Here is a 23,043-nt window from a genome sequence, read left to right on the forward strand (position 1 = left end):
TTTGTGACAAATTGACTTGAATGTTTTATTTGAGATTTGCACAAATGTTTTGTCATTTGCAAAACTGTCAACCTCAGTGGAAAAGTCTGCCTGTTACTGTCTACATTGTATTAATTGTACAGTGTATTTTAATTTAATTGTTATGCAGGAAAGGGATATTTGTTTTATTTTATTCAAGAAGCATTTTTATTCTATATATGCAGGCAGTTTATTTTTATTTCATTTGTTTTATACATTTTGATATTGTGCAGACCTCTGTTAATAAAGGAACCTGTGTGACATTTGGCATGAGGCTTTGTATTAAAACTGACTGTTTTTTTAAGGGTTTGCCTCAGAAAAAAATGAAGCTAACAGAGATGCTATGCTATAATGCTTTGGGGGAAACCCCAATTAAGGCACAGAAAAAATATCGATATATATCGAGTATCGCCATTCAGCTAGAAAATATCGAGATATGACTTTTGGTCCATATCGCCCAGCCCTACTATGTACTTTCCCACATGATTGCTTTCACCCCTGATGCAAAAAAGACCTTTGCTACAAGGACTTGATAGAACCTAATGCCATCCCAGAACCGGACCTTTGGACAGTCAGGATGGTCCTCTTCACTTTTGCTCTGGAGCACAGTGTCCGCTTCTTCCACTAAATAGATCTGGGAATAGATCTGACCACAAAACTCATCTCCACTGAGCCCAGAGATGATGCTTCCAGATACCATTAATACATTTAACTTTTCAGTGGGATTACTTATTATTATTACCTTGCCTATATGGTTTCCCTCGCCATCCATAAATGTGGATTCACACACGTCGAGCTTGAGTGTTCACGCCAACACCTCTATTAACTGATAATCCTCCACATTTCTTTTATCATTCAATGACCCTGCAGAAGGAAGGAAAATATGCAAATTCTTCGCAATCTTTCTTTAGCCCCTTTCACACTGACGGACACCCGGCCTTTAACACTGGAATCTACTGCTCTTTTTACATTAAGTGACACGGGGTGGCCTCACGGATAACTCTCCTCTGAGGGTACACTTAACTGCGGGTCAGGACTTATGTAAACAGAACTGATGCGGGGTGGCGAGTTGTGGGTGGGATTTGTTAAGGACAAGTCGAGGAGGTCTGCGAGCATAAATCAGGATATGACAGAATCTCCAACTGGCTACAAGACGAGAAACTCAACAAACTGAAGAGCCTCAGAAGTTATTCGCATCCAACAAACACAACAGCAAGAGTGGTAGAGGAAAGCTGCTGGTCATATTTGTGCAACACCATTTGGGCGAAGTTGCTACAGAAATCCCGTTGTTATTCAGCATGGATCCACCACCCTCCCCTCCAAACAGCGGGTTTTCATGTTTCGTAGTACCATTCGATTAAGGGCCAATCCCAACACACCCCCTACTTTCTACCACTAGCCCTAAAAATGAAGCCACAGGCGTAGGGCCCTTGTAATCTTCCCTAGGGATTGGGACACCACTTGCGACGTCACTGCGTGGTTTGCGCTGTTAATATGCCACTTTATTAAGTTTTAATATTTTTTCCAGGCGTAAAAGTAACCGTTAAGATCCCCAACCTGGGCTCAGTTTATCCAAATAACGCCTGTTAAGAAATTTTCTCTGACGTTTTCGGGATGAGACCAGCCTGCCGGCTCGGGAGCTGATTTATGGTTCCGTATTAAATCGACGCAGAGCCTACGGCGTAGGGTACGGCGTACGGCGCGCGTCGCCACGTAACCTACGCCGTAGACTCTGCGTTGGCGTAACGCGGAACCATAAATCAGCCTTTATTCTGGCGAGGTTTGAAAAAGACTTCGCAACAACGGGTAAGCGAGTGATTATGTACATTCACTGAGTGAATATTATGAAAGTAAAATATATATTTCTCGCTAGAAATGTAATCAAAATGCATTTTTATGCAGAAACTAACTCAAAATATTGATTTTATTCACTAAAAAATAAGAAATGTCCGCCATGTTTTTTTGTTTGATTCAGTCTGCAAATGATGACGTAAAGCATTCTGGGAAATTTCTCTAGCCCTCGGTCGCGAAGTCAGCATCTGAAATCCCTAGCTTTTAAGGGGTAGATTCATACCCCCTAGCCCTCGTTATGTCCACTACCCCTACATGCAAAGAGGAATTGGGACACCACTACCCTCACGGGAACGTGCAAAATTTAGGGGTAGGGCTGAAAAGTAGGGCTAGGGGGGGGATTGGGACTGGCCCTAAAGCTCCCGAGTTGTCTTCTCCCCTTGACTTAGCTTTAGGAGGCAAAAACACGCTGGGTAGTTACATGGCCCAGCGCACGTTAAAGATGCGTTCGTCAACTAGGGCTAATAACAAGGTCTAATCTAAAAACGCCCTTTGTTTGTAAACATTTCTAAGATCTTCTCAACCATTTGTTGGCCACTTATCTCCTCCAAGACTCAAACTTTCATGGGTAATGCTTTTATACAGAATCTTTATCATCAACTGATGACATCACTTGCTTGAAATAACATCATTGTCACTTCCTTAGTAGCACTAAATCTTAATCATCCTAATTTGGGGCAAATACAACCTCAGATAAACAACAGCACATGACATTTCACAGCTTGTTATTATTCATTTTCCTTAAACTAAACTGAAATACAAGGGGCAGCTCTCTTAACATCCAGGCAGAAGATCCAAATTCTTCCAATCCTCACCCGTCAACAGATGGCCCTAACATCTGTCCACACAACACTTTAGTGTACACAAAGGTTCATGGTCAACCCAATGACTACAGGACATCCAGGTCCTGTGATCGGACACAAGCTTCCACACCTGTCCTCGTCAGGTGAGGGCTATGAGACGAATGATCTCTGCAATGCACAAAGTTGGGCATTCAAATCAAAAACCTCAACTTTATTCCACAAGTTTTGTGGTTTCTTCAGATACAACTCTGGTAACCATGAAGTCATGCTGCCACGTTCTTTTTCAGAGATAAGACACTTCCTCTTTCCAGTCTTCCAAACACATCTCTGTGCTGTCTTCTTCTCATTATACTGTCATTAACTCTAACATTTTACGTGAAGCATGTACAGTATGTATGTGGCTTGATACAAAGTCCATTCCTGGGAAGATTGGCAACCATCTTTAATGTCTTACACTTGGGAATAATTATCTCACTGTAAAATGATAGACGTCAAATTATTTGAAACGCCCTAATAAAGTTTTCCCAGATTGATGAGAAGCAGCAACTGGTTCTCAAAGCTGATGTCTTGTCTCCTTAGCATTGTGTTAACATACTTGAATGCCTAAGATCAGCAAACTGATCTACTGTAACAGAATTTGCATTTTACATAGGAGGTATTCACACTTGCTGACGATCAATCATTCAAGTGTATTTGATAAGAAGCGCTTGGCAGGTACTTAAATTTTAATTTACTAAGCGGTTTTAGTTCTGTAAAACAGTGAAACTGTGTCACATGTCATGTGACGGCGTTCAATTTTGTATTATTTTAGCCCTTTCAGTTCCCATGTAGTTGATTGGTCTAGTCTAATTGTACTGCAATCTCAACATCACACGTACATTTTTGCGTCAAAGATTCCTTAAAGTCAAACTCCGCTCTGTCCTCTGAACAATGACACCTGTAAACATCACTAACCTACTCTTTAAAAGAAAAAGTTTAACATTTTACAAAAATCTGTGAGTGTCAGAGCACGCCACAGTCTGAAGCTATAGTCTTTTCAGATGCACCGAGTCAGGATCTGAAATTTTCAAGCGAGAGAGCAGGGAAGTGCTCTCGTATTAATGCCGTATTTCAGCCGAAACGTGACATTTTCCTTTGTGGTGCGCATAAAAACATAATGCACCCAAGAAATATACCTTGGGGCTTGAGAACGCAGGCTTCGGGTCACCAGAAGATGGTGTGTTTTTAATAAGTGCTCCAATAGTAATCTGAAACACTCAAAAGTTGAGGCAAAACGACCAAAAGAGACACGTACAGGAGCAGAAGTCTGCGAGGAGCAACACATCTGTCCAGCTGACACGTTGACTGGATTTGAGGCTTGATGTTTAAACAACACCTGAGTTTTACCTCAGTAAAATACTAAAGTGTTGCGTTTTCTGACGTCGGCTTTAACTTTCCAACGTTTCCCATCTTTCCATGTGCGCCTGAATGCCTTTACATAATCTGCAGCCTTTAATCGTGGGCTATTGATGAATGGGTCAGTGAGGTTGGGATATCTGCCCCCCCCCCCTGTTCTTGCCCTGGTTGCAGTCAGTCTCATCTGTTAAGACTTCATGTGATGTAACTTATGTATCTGAATGACGGACCTCAGGTGAATCAGGGGTAGAGTGTAGGGTAAAAAAAACTAAATTGAAAGGACGAGGATTAGTGTGTGTGTGAGAGAGAGAGAGAGTTCTCAGTAAGTCAGAAGCAGTATGTCGATCTCCAGAGAGGGAGAGGGCCCTCGTAAAAAATAACCTGAACCATCAACAATTGTTTTGAAAAGCACTCAGCTGAAAAGCATTTTGGGATGACAGTCGGCCGTCTGAAATAGCACGTGTGGAGGAACACACTAGTGTCAGAGCCGGGGGGGCACACATGGCTCTTGAGAGTGTGTTGTGCACATACCCATGGCCATGTTTTCAAACACTCTTTCACAAAAACAATCTGGGACCTATAAAGATGCGTAGCCGTAGAGATTTATAATCTTCGTCACTGCTGGGAGGATATGAACACACACACGTGGAAATCAATCACACCGGTTTTGACTGAAAACGATTCGAGGATGGTATCGATGCTCTGGTTGGTTGCTCAATTCAAACGTGGTTCTTCACAAGGCAGGGACAAAACCAGACTAAAAAGAAAAAATATAAACAACTATGCCAATAGTTGCAAAAACAGAAAAACACAACTTAGGCTATATTTAATGTATAAAATATGAAAGGCTGATAATTCTGCATTTATTCTTCCTTTTACTATATGTAATACTGTTTTTTATATGTAATACTGTTTTTGAAACAGGCCAAGTAGTTACATGAATCTTTTGTTTTTCACTCAAATGAGTCATTTATGTGCCAATATTCCTTTGATCATTACAGCACTAATCCTGTGATTCAGAAACATCATGCTAAGGTCCATTTCCCATGGCGGTTTAATAGAAAATCCTCACATTTGCATATACAGTGGGGAGAACAAGTATTTGATACACTGCCGATTTTGCAGGTTTTCCCACTTGAAAAGCATGTAGAAGTCTGTAATTTTTATCATAGGTACTCTTCAACTGAGTGATGGAATCTAAAAAAAAAAAATCCATAAAATCACATTGTATGATTTTTAAGTAATTAATTTGCATTTTATTGCATGACATAAGTATTTGATACGTCAGAAAAACAGAACTTAATATTTGGTACAGAAACCTTTGTTTGCAATTACAGAGATCAGACGTTTCCTGTAGTTCTTGACCAGGTTTGCACACACTGCAGCAGGGATTTTGGCCCACTCCTCCATACAGATCTTTTCCAGATCCTTCAGGTTTCGGGGCTGTCGCTGGGCAATACGGACTTTCAGCTCCCTCCAAAGATTTTCTATTGGGTTCAGGTCTGGAGACTGGCTAGGCCACTCCAGGACCTTGAAATGCTTCTTACGGAGCCACTCCTTAGTTGCCCTGGCTGTGTGTTTGGGGTCGTTGTCATGCTGGAAGATCCAGCCACGACCCATCTTCAATGCTCTTACTGAGGGAAGGAGGTTGTTGGCCAAGATCTCGCGATACATGGCCCCATCCATCGTCCCCTCAATACGGTGCAGTCGTCCTGTCCCCCTTGCAGAAAAGCATCCCCAAAGAATGATGTTTCCACCTCCATGCTTCACGGTTGGGATGGTGTTCTTGGGGTTGTACTCATCCTTCTTCTTCCTCCAAACACGGCGAATGGAGTTTAGACCAAAAAGCTCTATTTTAGTCTCATCAGACCACATGACCTTCTCCCATTCCTCCTCTGGATCATCCAGATGGTCATTGGCAAACTTCAGACGGGCCTTGACATGCACTGGCTTGAGCAGGGGGACCTTGCGTGCGCTGCAGGATTTTAATCCATGACGGCGTAGTGTGTTACTAATGGTTTTCTTTGAGACTGTGGTCCCAGCTCTCTTCAGGTCATTGACCAGGTCCTGCCGTGTAGTTCTGGGCTGATCCCTGACCTTCCTCATGATCATTGATGCCCCACCAGGTGAGATTTTGCATGGAGCCCCAGACCGAGGGAGATTGACCGTCATCTTGAACTTCTTCCATTTTCTAATAATTGCGCCAACAGTTGTTGCCTTCTCACCAAGCTGCTTGCCTATTGTCCTGTAGCCCATCCCAGCCTTGTGCAGGTCTACAATTGTATCCCTGATGTCCTTACACAGCTCTCTGGTCTTGGCCATTGTGGAGAGGTTGGAGTTGGTTTGATTGAGTGTGTGGACAGGTGTGTTTTATACAGGTAACGAGTTCAAACAGGTGCAGTTAATACAGGTAATGAGTGGAGAACAGGAGGGCTTCTTAAAGAAGAACTTACAGGTCTGTGAGAGCCGGAAGTCTTACTGGTTGACAGGTGATCAAATACTTATGTCATGCAATAAAATGCAAATTAATTACTTAAAAATCATACAATGTGATTTTCTGGATTTTTTTTTTAGATTCCATCACTCACAGTTGAAGAGTACCTATGATAAAAATTACAGACTTCTACATGCTTTGCAAGTGGGAAAACCTGCAAAATCGGCAGTGTATCAAATACTTGTTCTCCCCACTGTATATGTATTAATATAATATCTAAACTACTGGCTGAGCTGAGTCATTTAAAACCATTTACTAATTATCCAATCATTACCAGCTATATCAGTTACCCGATAAAGACGGCAGATGTCAAATCAATCCATTATCAATTGTAATCCCTGCCATTAGCTTGGTCTCGCATGGCCTCATTAGTAAGTGTTACCAACGTGGCCGTTTGAATTCTGCACTCTTGTCTCGTCCGCCGTCGGTCCCTCAGACAAGCTGATGCAGCCAAAATAGCAGCGCTGCTCCCATGTGACTATTTGTTAAGTCCCGTCCCATCAGGAGTAAAGCCAGCTCTTTACGAGGACTACGGGACCATGGAAACATCGCAGCCTTCATTTCCCCAGACAGGAGTGCGCAAGCAGAGCCACGCTATTACGTATCAGGCTTATATTCTTACACCTAATTCAAGGAAATTTAAAAATTGCCCCGGTGATTCTGAGGTGTCGGCGGCAGCCGCCGAGACCCTGAATGAAAGAAATGGGGGCAACAATGTTTCGCTGCAAAGCGCTATGGCCCAAAGTGACAGCCACGGCTGCAAATGAGACATGATAGCGAGGTTTAGGTATTCGTGCGTCCAATTCTGGGAAATAGTTTGTCACTCTAGCGACAAGAGAGGTGATATGGAACCTGAACAGGAGATGCCAGGGGCAATAATATTTACTTAGACTTCATTACAACCACTTGCACACATGTATGTGCAGGGTTTTAACCTAAACCAAACTCTGACCCGTCGGCTCTGTCACATAAGACCGCTTCTATCCTCCTCTCTTTGCATGCCATCCAATAACGTCAACGATGAGCTCCTGTCAGGCTGTTTTTAAACACAAGGACAGAGACTCAATTACAGCAGAATGGCTTTCAGGAGTCATCCTCCGTCCTGAGACACACACACGCACACACACACGCTCACACATGCACACACCTGCTAATGGTTGTCAGATTTGCTGGCAAAAGGTACAAAGGTCAAACCAATCTGCAATCCACAACAATCAGCAGCTTCCACCAGCCTGTGCTGTTAACATCACTCGTTTAAGAGCACATAAACACACTAACACACACAGTCGCGTCGGCAGCCAAGATAAGGCGGTAAAACTAAAAACCAAGCATCCTGTGTGCTCATTCACATCTAAAGATACCAAACAGATCATAGTTAATGTCAAAGTAAAGCACTTTATGATACATCTCTAAGGGCTGGCAACAATAAGAGCGGCGGCTCGTTGTTTAAATACTTCACAGAGTTCTTTGCGTTTGTCAGGTGAAACCACTCAGAGATTATCGACATCTGTTAGCCGGTAGTCAGTGGATAATAAAAGTTGTCTGGTGAGACAAAGACATTAATCAGCCCATCATGAGCGCGTGTGTTTCATACATCTGCGCCTGTGCACTCAGGTTTTCTCTGGCGAACATACAAAAGAACCCAAAATAACGCTGAGGGCCCGAAGGGGACATCAATCTGTAGTGGACCCTCGGCTGTGTAATCCTAAACCTTCACCTTCCTCTTAATACCCATCATCCCCCTCCTTAATACCCACGCATACCAGGACAGAGCAGGGCCACAACAAATGGTCATCCGACAAAGGGCAGAGTTCGGCCGGTAGCGCGGCGTGTGTATTTGTGTGCACAAAGAGGCGGACGGCTGGGACACGTAGCCGAGTAACACCTACGAGATTTAGGAGGAGAGATAACTGGATAGGCTTCGATCCTCTTATGTTAGCAAATCTGATCAGAAGGGTAACAGCCAAGGATCTGTCAGCCCTCCCTTCAAGCCCCTCACAGGTCCGATAAAGCCGCCGTGGCCTCCGTCCTGACCCGCTCTGCCACATGTGAGCGAGGCCCCCCATTTAAAATGAGAGTGAGAGAAAGATGAGAGCAAGGCCAATCAATAAATACGGAGAACACATGCACATTCACTGCCGACACTCGTCCAAACAGATGATGGGAGGGCGCGGATAGGGGATGTGGGGGGGGGGTGGATTTACACTGCGGACAGTGCTGTGATCAGTGTACATGTTACAATTACAAAAATAAAAAGCCTCCTAAATCATGAGATGAAAGTAGAGTGCAAATGTGATGATTAAAATGGGGGCAGGAGTGCAAATGGCAATACCCACAAATACACTAGAACCGTAGCCATAAATGCCAGCTGGCTTTTCTGGCTCGCTGCTGCTGGAAACTACCAGGAACTACTTGCTTTGCGGTCGATTAACTCTAAAGCTGCCATGTTTTTTTTTTTTTGCTTCATGTGAGTGATGGAGCAGCAACGTGTACTTCTGTCCGTCCAGATTAACGATCCGGGGGAAAAACGTGGCACTTAATTTATTTAATAGGGACAATGCAGGTTTACATGTGATCACATTCACTCATTACAAACAAGCCAATGTGACTGATGTTCTGCATACAGAGATTGTAGCTATTGCTAGTTTCCATCTCCTGTCCCTAGTTAGGCTTTTAGTAAAAGAAAACGAAAGAAAGGAGAAAAAGAATACAAAAATAAATTCAATTTTCAACATGCAAAGCTATATCCTATTTACAATTCTCAGCTTGCAAGAGAGCACCCTATTAGCGGTTACAGGTGATTAAAAATGCGTACATTTCTGATTTTGCTTCAACCAGTCTTTGACATTTTTAGTAAAAACCTTAAAATCTTGAGTTGTTTTTATCTCAGTTGGCAGTAGTGTGTTCCACATTTGAGAGCCCTTTATAGAGAACTTGGCAGAATATGTGGAAATGTTAACGTTCAATTTTAATTATATCAGATACATGCATATGAAATAAAGCTGTCAAAATGCAGATTTAGTAGTGGACAGAGTTGACTGCGATACCCCTGCGCGGCGCGGATGCGCGGCTTTCCGCAAACACAACGTGCAGTATAAATAGAGTCGTGTCCAGGATCACAGACGCAAAGTAAACAAAACACCAAGACAGCGCGAGGTGGGACCTCCTGCTAAATCAGCAGGACGAGTTAGAAGCCGAGCACTCAGCCCGCACCGGCTTCAGATCTGACTGATGACCTTTTAATCATCATCTCTGCAATATATCATATCACACCTTACTGTATGTGATGTACTAATAGTAGTAAAACCACAATGTAACTCCATCCACTTCATTTACTGTCCCCTCAGCACACCGGGTAACTTTGGGAAAACATTGGAGGCAAAGCAGGCGGTCAGAGTTTCAAAGTATCTGAAACCGTCATTAGGGACCGCGCTCGGATGAAGGTTTATTTGATGCAGCCAGCAGAACCTGGACTCGTCGGGGGTATGACATTTAGTTTTTGCTGTTGCAGCAAAGTGTTGATTTAACCGCAGGGTCACTTTAGAGGTTCTAATTGCTGCTAAAGTGTACTTTATAAGTGTTATAATGTCAAATCAGTGTTTTGATTTTGCCAAGCCCGTTGGTTTCTGTTAGAGTAACCTAACAGAAAGAAAACACCATTATTAGTAAAATCCATAAAAGCTGCATTTCCACTGCAGGAACCTTTTAGAGATTTATTTTATAGTTTTTTTGACCCTCTTCATTCCCCCCCACAGGAATCTGTGTGTAAACAGTCGCAGGAGAGACGCGTCTGACACTGAACATTTCTGATTGGTTGAGCATTAGCAGCATCTGATTTCTCTCTTTTCTGCGTCGGGTATCTTTGGGTTGAATATCTATGACAGCTGATAAAATCCTTTACCTATAAATCGTGCCACGGGAATAATTTTTAGCGTCTGTAACCAGAGCATTCAAACTGGGGTTCATGCTGCTCCGTTCAGCGCGTGAGAGAAGACTCAGACTCGAGGGAGAACTCCGACTGCGACCAGAAAACTGTGAAATGAGAGCGAACAAACGTCGATCTGTCACTGTGATAACTGTCTTAAACAAGATAAAAACACCCAAAACCCATAGAAGTGTGGAACATGAACAGAGTTTGAGTCTAAATCCAGATATTGGTACAAGTGTGTCTGTGGTTCTGGCTGCACTGACCTTGCTGAGCAGGAACGTCAGACATAGAGCTGGAATAATCACAAAGCTCCTTGAAAAAGCCCCCGGGGTATTTCGTTTCTACATACTATTGGCGGAAATGATATCTTAAAGGAGACCTATTATGGCATCTAATGCCTATTTTAAACGGGCCTTGAATGTCTTAAAAACAAGCTTTTGATTGTTTTTGCTAAATAAATTAGAAATTCAGCCTCCGAGCCATGTCTTTATCTTCCCATTCTCTAAACTCATTATCTATGCAGGATTCTGAGTGGGCGGGGATATGATAATGAGGCTCTGTGCTGATTGGCTGCCTGAATGACCCGATACACCGCTACGAAAAAATGGTGGAAGCTCCGGCCGGCGGAGTTAGTTGTGGACGTGGTTTCACGCATCGGAGGCCAACCGATGTAAATCGCTCCTGTCGTTATGTAACAACGGGAGCAGAATCTGAACGGCTCGTAGATCCACATCACACTGGATGGCTCATCCAGGCGGCTGTACAGACACTGCAGAATTTGGTTTCTTTCCTCCTTCTCTGAGTTGGCAGGCTGAGGGGAGACCACTTTATATATGTTAAAGCAAGAAAAAACCTGTTTTTCATAATAGGTCCCCTTTAAGCTTATTTTAAGCTGAAATACCACCTTCCTTTCACTTTTTACACATTATCACCTGCTTTTTTTTCCCCCATCCGATCCCATCTGATACAAGCTCCTCATTTTGAGGACGTCTTCACATTTATAAAGTTAGCATGCTCTGGTATGACAAAGCTGGGTTTGCAAGCTTGTAGCATTTCTAAATTTTCTTTGAAGTGCAAATGCATCACCACAAACTGCAAGAGACTCCTAAGAAAGTAGACACGAGGAAATGTCCCTGCGCTGAGAACTACTGCAAACATTTCTGAAGGAATTATTGTTATGCTGTCAGTGAGCTCCTACCATCAGACAAATTGGCAGAAGATCGGCTGAAAATACTGAAAATGTGCAAGAATATGTGTGAATTGTCAAGATGTTATACTGAAAAGGCCGTGAAGCTTAAACTTAACGGTACAATCCACATCAAATGAGCCACATCAGACTGGTTTATGTTTGTGTTTTTTGGCAACAAAAAGATGTCACCATGTGTCAAGGGTGTAGCTGTTTTGGTCAGAGTGCAATTACCGTTTTCAAACTCTCCCTTATAAAGCCAACCAAGAATATACTGTGGCTTAATTGAAAAACCCTTTCCACGTGCAGAGTTTATACCCGTCTGTCAGGATGAAATCCTGGAAACTGGTTGGTCTGGGAGCCTCTGAAGCCTTTAACAAGAAGTGTCTTATTAAGGCAATTACTTACCACGTGAAGATATAATGAATAATATTCAAACTGAAACTTTTAACAATGTTCATACAGTCACTGGGATGGTATTATGCGTGTTTACTTGCTCTTCCTACGGGCACATGTACTCACGTTTGTTGAATTTTCAATATAAATATTCCCAAATACCACCCACAAGAACATATTTGTTTAAAAACCTTATATTTCATGTTTATTTTAAAATTATGAATGTGCTTTTTATTGTCTGAATGGAAGTGTGGTTGATTTTTATGTTTTGATGAGCTGCTGGACGGTTGAATTTCCCTTTGGGGATGAATAAAGTTCTATCTATCTATCTATCTATCTATCTAGAAGTTAAATAAATAATGTGGAATAGTAAGCATCTGAATCTTTATATTTGTTTTGAGATATAGAGGCATTGCTTTATTGGATATCCTGCCTTAACATGGCTCACTGATAACACCCCTTTACTTCAACACAGCGGGACAGAAAACACTGCTGGATCCTCACATCTACAGTATAACAAGAGTTTGTTCCAGTTACAAAACAATGCGTTCATTAAAAAGGTCTCATGTGTAGGATGTGGTGACATCTAGAGGCTCAAACTGTGTACTGCAAGCAAATAAATGAGTAAATAAATTAACCTCAAAGTGCATGTTTTTGTTCTTATATCCAAAAATAGGACTTATCTAAATAAAATGGATTTGTCTTGGGGTTCACGACGTCTACGACTGTTGACTGTTTTGCTGTTCTCTGTTGTTTAAATTGTGTTTTTATATTTTGATTGTTGTACGCCGACCTTGAGTGCCATGAACGGCGCCTAACAAATAAATTGTATTATTATTATTATTATTGATGCCTTCTAGATAAAAATGATACAAGCCAGCGCTAACTGAACCATCCAGCTTTGTCTGTAGACGGAAAAACAAAGTACGGAAGGAGACGTTCCCATCTGTTCCAATAAACCAAATACACCTGTTAAATTTTGCCCTGTCAGTCTAACATGGAGCATGACTCGAGACAAAATAAACACAGTGAGTAACTGCCCTGCACTCTATTAAGGAGCACAATGAATGTGTAAAGTGATCTTAATGAAGGACTCCCCTGAGGCAAAGCCTGATGCCTCTGCTGAGGACTTGTACCGTTAGAGCTCATTAAATGAACATGAGTACCGCCACTGACACGATGGGAGTGTGTATGGTGTTCAGTTACAATTCCCGCTTTAGCCGTTTATGTCATGCAGCACCCATGCTCCTTTGCACCCCTTTATTGAGCGTGCACGCCCATCAGTCCTTACACAATCAGACTTTACATGGGGAGAGTTCAGGTTTCATTGAGTTTTAGCAGCAGTTTGGAATTAGACCGTGTCTACAGGATGTCACTGATATCAGAAACACTAAAACAAATATTACATACTGATATCATGAGCAAGAGGGGGTGCAGCGTGACTGGGAGACAGAAGCAAAAGAAGAAAAAAGAAGGGGAAGGAAGCAAGAAAATATTAAAGAGACAGAAGTGATGTATAATTATGGTGCAACAGTGCCCTCTAGTGGAGGAAAATGGAAGCTCTTGTTGGCTTTTTTGCCTACAAGATCTAACCAAATCTAATGCAGATTACATCATGAAGCTCGGTGAGATGATCAAGAACAGGCAACAAAAAGAAAAAAGAAAAGAAAACTCAACAAATGTGGTAAAATCCGGACTAAATCTTAAAACTGCCTTGGCTGGGGAAAGTGCTCCGTGCGCCTTGGAGCCTGGATCAACATGGTCACAGAGCCGGGTGTCCACACAGGCTGCAGTATCAGTTATTAAATAAGGTACAGTACGAATGCTGGACTCACCTCTCGACCTTTGTGTGTGACCAGGGCAGCAAGTGGCTTTGCATAGAAGCGGCTGTAGCTGAACCCCAAGCAGCCGTACATACTGTTAGCCGTCAGTTTCAAGGCTTTCTGACGGATGTCGTACTGAGGAGCAAAAACATGGAAAAGAGACGACTTTTAAACAATACACTCGCCTATTAAACAAGTCTATGATCCTTTTTGTAGACATGATCCTACAATAAACCATAGTTGGGATCAATAGTAAATCCCATTAGACTGAATCTTCAAAAATGTGGTCTTTTAAAAGTTTTAAAGATACCAAACTGAAATAAACTCACAGCTGTTCAAATTATTTTCACTTCTGGAGTTGAGGCTGATCTAGACCCATCCACATAAAGACACAGGCTCCATAGTCTCACATTTTCACTAAAAATTAGGGCTGCACAAGACACTGAAACCCCCCTGTCATTGCAATATCAGCAACCGCTATATTAATAACCCAAACAAACATAACACATACTCTCTCCAGTATATTTAGCCAATCAGATGGACCCGTACTGCTCCAGAAGCCAATTTAGATGCAAATACACATGAAAAGTGTTGTTGTTGTTGCAGAGGACAGTTTTATTTGTATTTATTTTTAGTAAAAGTATGACACTGTAATAGAAATTATGCATTTAGTTCTTTTTCATTGTCTGCATAGACTATTTAATGTCAGGGGCCAGTCTTAGCTAAAGCAGAAAGACATTACCACCTTACACTGAAGTATACGTTCATAGGTATCAAAGAATTAAGAAATGATAAACTCATTTTATTGTAGCGATGCATACATTAAGTCCCTCTATCTCTCACAAACGCAGATCATTAATATTAATCATGTTGCAGAGTTTAACTGCTGCTAACAGGGTTTTGAGGCGTAAGCATCTCCAGGATATGATGGTTACATACATGGGTACGATGTGAGTAAGGGACATGTTACGTTATTCTGTTAACCACAATTCAAAAGTAATATCTTATTATTTGACTTTAAGTAATTATTTATTACTACTTTTGTCAGTTTCAAGTTATTTCAGTTAGCATTGTGTTTTTTTTTTTAAACCAACAAATTTGTCCACATCTGCCTGTAGACTGTCACGTCAACTAATCGATCGATCAGTACATCTCTGTCAACGTACTGATCGATCGTAAATCTTAAGCAATAAATCAGACAATAAATGCTGTAATTCAAGATGACAAAGTCTCACTTCGAGTACACGCCAAAAACTAATTTGTAAGAAAGTTAAAACAGCTTTGTTTCAAGAAAAGTAGAAGACTACTTTGATAGTTTTACATATTCTAATCAAAAAGATATTTTTGCTTAAAAATAAGACAATTTTTACTAGATTTATGGAATATTAGACGTATGTTTTTGCATCTTGTTCAATAAAGAGAGAGCGTGCTTAAATTTCAAGAGTAAATTTGGTGCTGTTTTGCTTCATCTTTACACCTCTAGTGTTTTTTGCCAAATCGACAGTGCATATCCACTTTCATTCCCTTTTTTGCAGCACAGCTTTCAGTGAAGTACCATCCCTCTCTGCCACAGCCACGAAGAAGAAACCCCGCTGGAGTCTGGATCAGTGCATTCGCCACAATACGGAGCGCAGGCCAAATTTAGGGGAAGCTTATTAAACTTGATATTGAGGCTGAGACTGTGCCGAGCAGGATCCTTCTGTTACTTGCCATGTAAATATATACGCAGGCATCGGCCGACTTCAGCACCGGGTAACATTTCATAGCAACAAGTACACTGATAGCAATGTTCACGTCAAAAAAGTTCTTGTATCAAAATACACCAACAAGTCAAATTCAGGAAGTTAATCCAAACAGAAAAGTGCATTTCTAGTAAATTCAATGCTGGAAATCATCACCAGATTGTCCAAAGCTTCTCATCAAGCCTCAAAAGAGACTAATTATTTTCAGTGCTGGAAGTCATTCAGTCCTTTTACATTATTTATAGACACATTATGACATCACACGCAGTTAATGACTAAGTAGGAAAGAAAAATGAGTTATTTCTTAATATTAACAAGTGAAATACAAAACATCTGTCTGTTCCTATGGTTGCAGATGTGTACATGGTGTGTGTGTGTGTGCGTGTTAGTCATTGTGGATGGAGAATCAGTGTGTACCTGCATGTAGAGATCTGGGTTGATGTCTTGCTGTTTCATGAGCGTTTTGACTTGTTTACGTCGTTCCACCAACTTCCTAATTTCCTTGGGCAGGATCCCCATTTCCAGGTCGGGATCTGGGATCTCGGGAATTTCCTCGTGATCATCTTCCTGTTACCATTAAAACAAAAGTGAGACATTCCTCCGGTAACCCGCCTGCTGCTGCACTCGTGTCCCCACATGCTGATTCATCTATAAATGGCTTATCACAGTTCAAGATTTGATATTATTTCATGAAACAACAACTTGTACGTACGTCCGTCCTCTTCTTCTTTGCGTTGTGAGCCTCCCGCTGCACGGTGGTGAAGCAGATGTTGAACTCTTGGATGATTGAGGGATACAAGCTGTTGAAGTCAAGGAGCAGCACAAACTTGTCGTAGAAACCTGAATGAAAAGAGGGATGCAGCTTAGAGGATATGAAGTTAATACCTACAGGCATATCATCTAGGACAGGGGTCGGCAACCCGCGGCTCTAGAGCCGCATGCGGCTCTTTAGCGCCGCCCTAGTGGCTTCCTGGAGCTTTTTCAAAAATGTTTGACCTTTTTTTCTTCTTTTTTTTTCTTTTTTTCTTCCGTTTTTCTTTTTTTCCCCTTTTTTTCCTCTTTGTTCTCATTTTTGTCTTCTTCTTTTTCGTTTTCTTCGTTTCTTCTTTTTTAATCTTGACATTTCGACTTTTTTCTCGAAATTTCGTGCATAATGAAAAAAAAAATCTTCCCCCAGTTCTAACTAATATAGAAACATGCCGCATGTGTTGCCTTCATTCTAAGGCTTATACAAGACTTTTAATTTTTTGCGGCTCCAGACATATTTGTTTTTGGTCCAATATTTTTTTTTTTAAATCATTGTATTTATCACGCACTTAACGGGGGACTTATATTTTTTATCTCTTTTTCTCTCGTATTTTATCTATGCTATGGTTTTACAGCATCTAAGTCCAGCAGTATTTGTGATTGCCCAATGTATGTTGCTTTATATTGATTGTTTGGTTTGTTTCTGTACTGTCCTGTTGCAAATGTTATCTGTACACGCACTGATGCTGATGCTTTTCCACAAATTAAGTTCCTAACGGATAAATAAAGTTATTTATTATTATTATATGGCTCAACATTTTGGGTTGCCGTCCCCTGATCTAGGAAATTCACATTTCAGACACGCAGGACTCACCAACTTTCGGATCCAGAACCAGACCTCCAGCATAGGCCGCCTTTTTCTTCCTCTTGCCTTTCCCAGCGTCCATATCGTCTTCTCCCTCAGCCTGGTATGCAAAGAAGAAAAAATATGTACCAGTAATGACTTAAGTGCAAAAAGACAATGAAATGAGCCGGCTTTGCAAGCATCTGAGTGCTTCCTTACCATCTCCAGCTGGGCCTTTCTAAAGGACAGTTTGTCGGGGACAATGTAGTTTTTGTCATGAAAGGCGTGAAGCAGCAGGAACTCATTCCTCTCAGACCGGCCGCCCATCAGAGTTCGAGACTGCAAGAAAGAGATGGAAAGAAATTAGGCAACTGAAGCAGAAGTGAAGAATATCACCCAAGAGAGAAGAGTATTGAGCCAGAAAGTTCATCTGACCTGCCTTAAAGCAAGAGCTGGGGGCGACTGTCCTTTTCATGACTTCATAAGCAAAGTTTTAAATATGTCATTTCTTTTTTAAGAAATATCAATCCTGGTGAAATCTGCGGTGCCTTTTTCCATGTCCTGAATCATAGCAGCTGATTCTGGGACACCAGTTCTCAGCCGTGTTTTAGACTTAAAAGTTACCTAAAGTTTTCACTATGTTTACTTAGACTGAGCAGTGAGTTGGAGAGCCCGCACTCGAGGAAAAATACATTACATGTCAAGTATTTGTCAATTTGTGGCGACGATAAGACGAGTCGGGGTGTTTAGGGGATGAAGTCTCTTTAGCGGTTGCGTTTGATGTTGGGGGAAAACATTTCTGCTGCGTCGTACAATTAAGCGTGAAATTCAAATTGAACCCAACCCTATGACTGCTATATTTGGAGTTCCTACGGATGATGCACCAGTTACCTCTCTCTCCTCAAGCCAATTTTATTGCATTTTCTTCTCTCATAGCCCGGAGACTTATCCTCCGCAATTGGAAATCGGACAAAACCCCAACATTCACAGAATGGGTCAAAGATGTGATATATTTTATATCTTTAGAAAAGCTCAGATACAACAGATTCAAATCTCGCCAAAAATGTATAAAGGCCTGGTCCCCTTTTTTAGAATTCGTCCTTACGCTGTCTTTCGATGATGTAGCTTAGTATTATTTTGGTCATGTTTACAGTGTTACTCAGATTGGTGGAAACCCTCAACTGGACTAATGTGTAACCCTTAACCGTCCATGTGTTATTCATCTATTTATTTATTTTAGCATCATTATTACTAATGTTATTTTATTTGTGTACTTTATTTTATTTTTTTTTTAGATTTTTTTCTTCCTTGTGTACATATTATGTTTTACTGCTATTATCTTCTTTGCATGTGGGAACTGGGGAGGGTGGGATATATGTAGGGTTGTTTGTCTTAAATTTTTGAAAAATCTTATAAATAAAGTATAAAAAAAAAACGTGAAATTAAACTAATTTGACCGGAAAATTATGTTGCGTTTAACAATTTAGCCAGAAGGTCACGGCTGTCCTTGATGAAGCCCAAGTGACTTCATTTGCACGGTTCTCAGTTCTCCGCTGGCTTCAGTATTCCTCACTGGTTGTGTTTATTGCCGGCGTAGATGGAGCGGATCAGAGAAGATGGGGAAACGTTGATGCTCATTCTGTATCATCCCTTGACACCCAAAACAAAAGACTGGAGTAAACCGGTCTATAATCAACGTTCCTCCTCTGAGCAAACCTCGGCTACGCCACCGCTGGCTAGCCGTCCCAAAACACCTCCATCCACCTGTGAAACCCCAGTTTCGTCCACAGCGACCACTTCAAATCTTCTGATAAGGACGAGGGAGGCTGCGGTGAGTGGGACGTTTGTTTTGTTGCACCAAAAATCGGCTGAAGCCAGACACGGCGCTACCGGTGTTCAATAGTGACGGGAAGACTGACAATCTAGGCTAAAGCGACAGGCGCTGCTCCCCGTCGCAGGGACAGGGGATACAAACGGACTTGCTAGACAGATTTACGCATACCAGTTAAACCGACCTATCAGAAAGCTTTAATTACTGTTGCTAACTCGGACAGGTGTTGTTTACTTAAACAATGGTGAGCAAAGATGTTTTAGACACAATTTGGACCAAGAAGGACCACTTTTCTTTCATTGAGGGACATCAATATACCATGGAGGGACATGCACAAAATCCTAAAACAGATACAGTTGCTAATAAGTTAAACTGTGGGTGAGGGTTTGCAGATCACAGTGTAAGTGGGAGAAGCTTCATCTCATCAATATCGCAGCTGAAAACCTCCAGGATCAACACCGCTCATGTATCACAGGGGGAAATTAAAAATCAATTTAGCTTTAATTTGAAAAGACATAGCTTCAGCTCTACTGCGCTGCTGAACGTCACATCTTGTGCAACACGTCGTAGATCTGAACTTATGGCACCACACAACTTCAGACCTTCTATTAGTCATCTCGGACTAGATATTTAGTTACGAAGATACTGAAGAAGCTCTTATAAACCCTCCTCTACCAAGAGCAAACTCAGAGGAGGAGGGAGGCAGGGAGAAGGTGAAGCAGAATACACCGATAACAAAACCAGTGTTACAAAAGTAATAATACTAACTATGGTTATTTCCATGTTGATACATTTTAAAATTCATTTTTCAGAACAAAACAGATCTGGATCTGTACATCTCAGCTCCGTGTCAGAAGAGATCTGGATCCCCGTTACTACGGCGTAGTCACACATTACACACCCATCTATGCTTACTTTTGTGACTTAGTTGTTTTGTGGTATATCTCCATCATCATTGATGCTATAAATATGCTTTAATTCTGATGTTGCATTTCTACTTGAACAAAGCAGTAGCATCGTTTTGAGTTACCATGACATTGCCAGCGATGTTGGTGATCTGCAGGGCGAGCGGCAGCACGTTGAGCTCACACATGATCTGGAGGATCAGCTTGGTATCGGTCCACGTCAACTCCAACAGGTACAGCAGGTGAGGAGAGTCACTGACATGGAAACATTTAGATTTTAGGATACACACACTCATACTGAACACTGACTTCTGTTAATTAAAAAAAACATGGTTAAAAATTTCAAAAAAATAAATAAATCTTTACAGGAGACTGTTCTGCATCTCAGCTGATTTTGGTGAGATGATCTGACTTTTTCACCTGTAGAGATTTTTGATTTCCTCCTGAGGGACTGCGACTCTCTCCATCTTGAGCACCTGTGAGGTGAGCTCGGTCAGATGATAGCTTTTACAGCGAATCAGCTCTTTAGCTGAGATTTCCACGTCACACACCAGACGGCCGCAGGTAGCACTCTTCTCTGCAAAGGAACCACGGCCCTGCGAGAGCAGCAATCACAACAACACACATACATAAGTACTATTTAATTATGTGTGCAATGTTATGTGTGCAGCATTTTGGCCTTCACTTAGATTACCCCTAATTTGGGCATATTGGCCCTCCTGAGGCGTCCAATCTTTGACCAGTGGGGAACTTTGCATGCATTGATCCTCTGCAGAAGAACTTCCAGATCAAAACCAAAGATGTCATGACCCTACAGAAAAACAAACGAGGAAAAAGAAGTGAGGCTCTGGACAACGGAGAACCTTTATCGTTGCCACAATGCTGATATATTTAAATGACAACAAGGAAGGAGCAAGAAAGGCAAATTAGACATAATAAATATCACGTCACCATCAACAGAGAAATTACATACAGTACAGACCAAAAGTTTGGACACACCTTCTCATTCAAACAAAGGGGAAGTGTGTCCAAACTTGTACTGTACTGTATACCAACTCAACACAGAAGCTGTAATCCAGGCGTGCGCGACTCACCACAAGTACATCAGGGTCAATCTTGTGCATCTTGGCCAAGAAGAAGCCGAGCAGAGTCCGCTCCGTAGCAGCAATCTCCACTTTACCGTTCTACGAGAGGGAACAAGTCGCACCGTCACCATCTTGAAAAAAGGTTGACTGAAAGACATGATGCATCTATCCAAAAATGTGTTTCCAAGCAACAGATGAGCAGCCCCCATTTTTATAGCAGAAATCAACTAAATCAATCGAATTCCTATCATCCATGTTAGAGAGGAAAAGCTGCTGTTTATCAATAAATTAGATCAAGTCACAATAATGTTTGTCCCATCATTGCTGAAACGTGTCCTGGGTAACAAAAGCTGACATGTTCAGACACTGCGGTTTGTAGTTTAAAAAGGAAATGAAGAAGGAAAGCTGAGTTTTTGTAAAGAGATATAAAACGTTGACAAAGTAGATTCAAGCAGCGGCCCTTTCAGTTGATAGTGTAAACGCTGCTTGTGGAAAAAGGTGGTCTGGAGTCCTGGAGAAAACTTTCTATTCAAGCTCCAGATTTAAATAGTTAGTAGTGTTAAAATGCTTTTTTTTTTGCTGTTGCTCTGCAACGTTTTTTAAACCCTAAACTATTGTAGTATCCTACAAACGAGGGCTGTCCTGCTTCTGTACTAGTACTTCTGCTGTCTCACCACACGACCACCTACCTTCTTCCTCACAGCATCTTTGAAGTCATAAGGGAAGATGCAGTCGACAGGTTTACTGACCACTGAGGAGACAAAATACTGATCAGTTCCTTTTACATCTTATCATTTCAGAATCTACACAGACACTGAATTTGCACCTTAATCTCATAAGAAAAAAAAAATAAAATAAACTAGTATATTATACATGTATGTGAGGGGTGGAAGTGTAAGCTCATGAATTAAAAAAAAAGAAAGCAAAAACACAAACAACACTCACCACAGAAATGGGTCTGATATGGAGGTTTGGGAGGAGCTTTATCCATATGGAATTGATAGTGGATAAGTGCAGCAAGAGACACAATCTGCAGAGGAAGATTGCAGCTTTAAGCTCAGAGTCCAAGTCCAATATTTGCCAGTGTTTTCCATCTCTGATAACAGATACAGCTTTCTAACCTCGTTGTGGTGCGTCTTGGGGTTCTGGACAGTCTTGAGGCTGATGGACATGACAGTGATGGGAGGAGGAGGAATGTCTTTGATCACGTTGACCAAGTCGCTCCTCACAGCGAGAGCCTCCACTTTACACCAGCTGACGGGCTGGTTCATCAGCTCTGACGTAGACAAAGTGAAGATGTTAGATTAACAACGTTGCTGGGCTTAAAATTCTTTTTCCTGATATATCAGATAAGGAATTATAGCCTGAAACATTATACGAGTTAGTTCTTCTTTTAAAAATAGTTCAACTAAATGTATCATCAGAAAAAGAGATTTCGCTTACGAGGCGTCTTGATATCCAACCAACAAGGGCCTTTAATTTTCCTGCCGAGGAGGAAGTGCTCCAGACTGGAAGTGTTAGTCCCAAAAACATGGGAAAAAGTTGTCCCCTTAAGGTCAGACGGCAGGGTGGAGTACTCCGTCTGCAAAAATGACATTTGATGAGCCCTCAACAGAAACACCACGCGAGCCTGAACTATCTGGAAATGTTGCACGTGTTTGCTCACAGAGTATCTGACTTCCAGGTACTCGCACTGACTGGGCACATCAGGGATTTCAAAAGCATAGTTCCTTTCCACTTTCTGCAAAGAGAAACGCACATCAATTTAAATAAAAACATGCTTTTTTTTTTTTATCTAAGCCACGCTAGTTAGCAAGGCTAGTGCTGACCTTAGATTTGAACTTCATAATCTTAAACTTCTCAGAGAGGTCGTTGAACTCCTGGTAAACATCCATCATCCCCACTGGTGTGTCGGATACCTCGCCAGTTTTGGGATTTGTTTTCTGTTGATTACAGTAAATAAAAAAATAAAAAAACTCCCAATAAATAAGCAGA

The 23,043-nt window shown here is 41.6% G+C and overlaps 1 protein-coding gene across 2 annotated transcripts in view; it reads right to left on the bottom strand.

Moving 5' to 3' along the window:
• Positions 1–23,043, bottom strand: part of pola1 (polymerase (DNA directed), alpha 1) — a 90,788-nt gene that overhangs the window by 63,509 nt on the left and 4,236 nt on the right. For both annotated transcript variants that reach the window (XM_061713474.1, XM_061713475.1), the window contains exons 12-26: positions 22,878–22,991; positions 22,715–22,789; positions 22,492–22,630; positions 22,170–22,324; positions 21,994–22,078; positions 21,738–21,799; positions 21,058–21,147; positions 20,658–20,774; positions 20,384–20,559; positions 20,089–20,218; positions 17,447–17,566; positions 17,258–17,348; positions 16,349–16,476; positions 16,054–16,203; positions 13,907–14,029 (exon numbers count right to left, since the gene is read on the bottom strand). In XM_061713474.1, coding sequence (XP_061569458.1) covers positions 13,907–14,029; positions 16,054–16,203; positions 16,349–16,476; positions 17,258–17,348; positions 17,447–17,566; positions 20,089–20,218; positions 20,384–20,559; positions 20,658–20,774; positions 21,058–21,147; positions 21,738–21,799; positions 21,994–22,078; positions 22,170–22,324; positions 22,492–22,630; positions 22,715–22,789; positions 22,878–22,991 — 1,755 coding nt within the window. The remainder of the gene's footprint in view (positions 1–13,906; positions 14,030–16,053; positions 16,204–16,348; positions 16,477–17,257; positions 17,349–17,446; positions 17,567–20,088; positions 20,219–20,383; positions 20,560–20,657; positions 20,775–21,057; positions 21,148–21,737; positions 21,800–21,993; positions 22,079–22,169; positions 22,325–22,491; positions 22,631–22,714; positions 22,790–22,877; positions 22,992–23,043) is intronic.

The sequence above is a fragment of the Cololabis saira genome, chromosome 22, assembly GCF_033807715.1.
Source record: "Cololabis saira isolate AMF1-May2022 chromosome 22, fColSai1.1, whole genome shotgun sequence".
Classification (NCBI taxonomy): domain Eukaryota; kingdom Metazoa; phylum Chordata; class Actinopteri; order Beloniformes; family Belonidae; genus Cololabis; species Cololabis saira.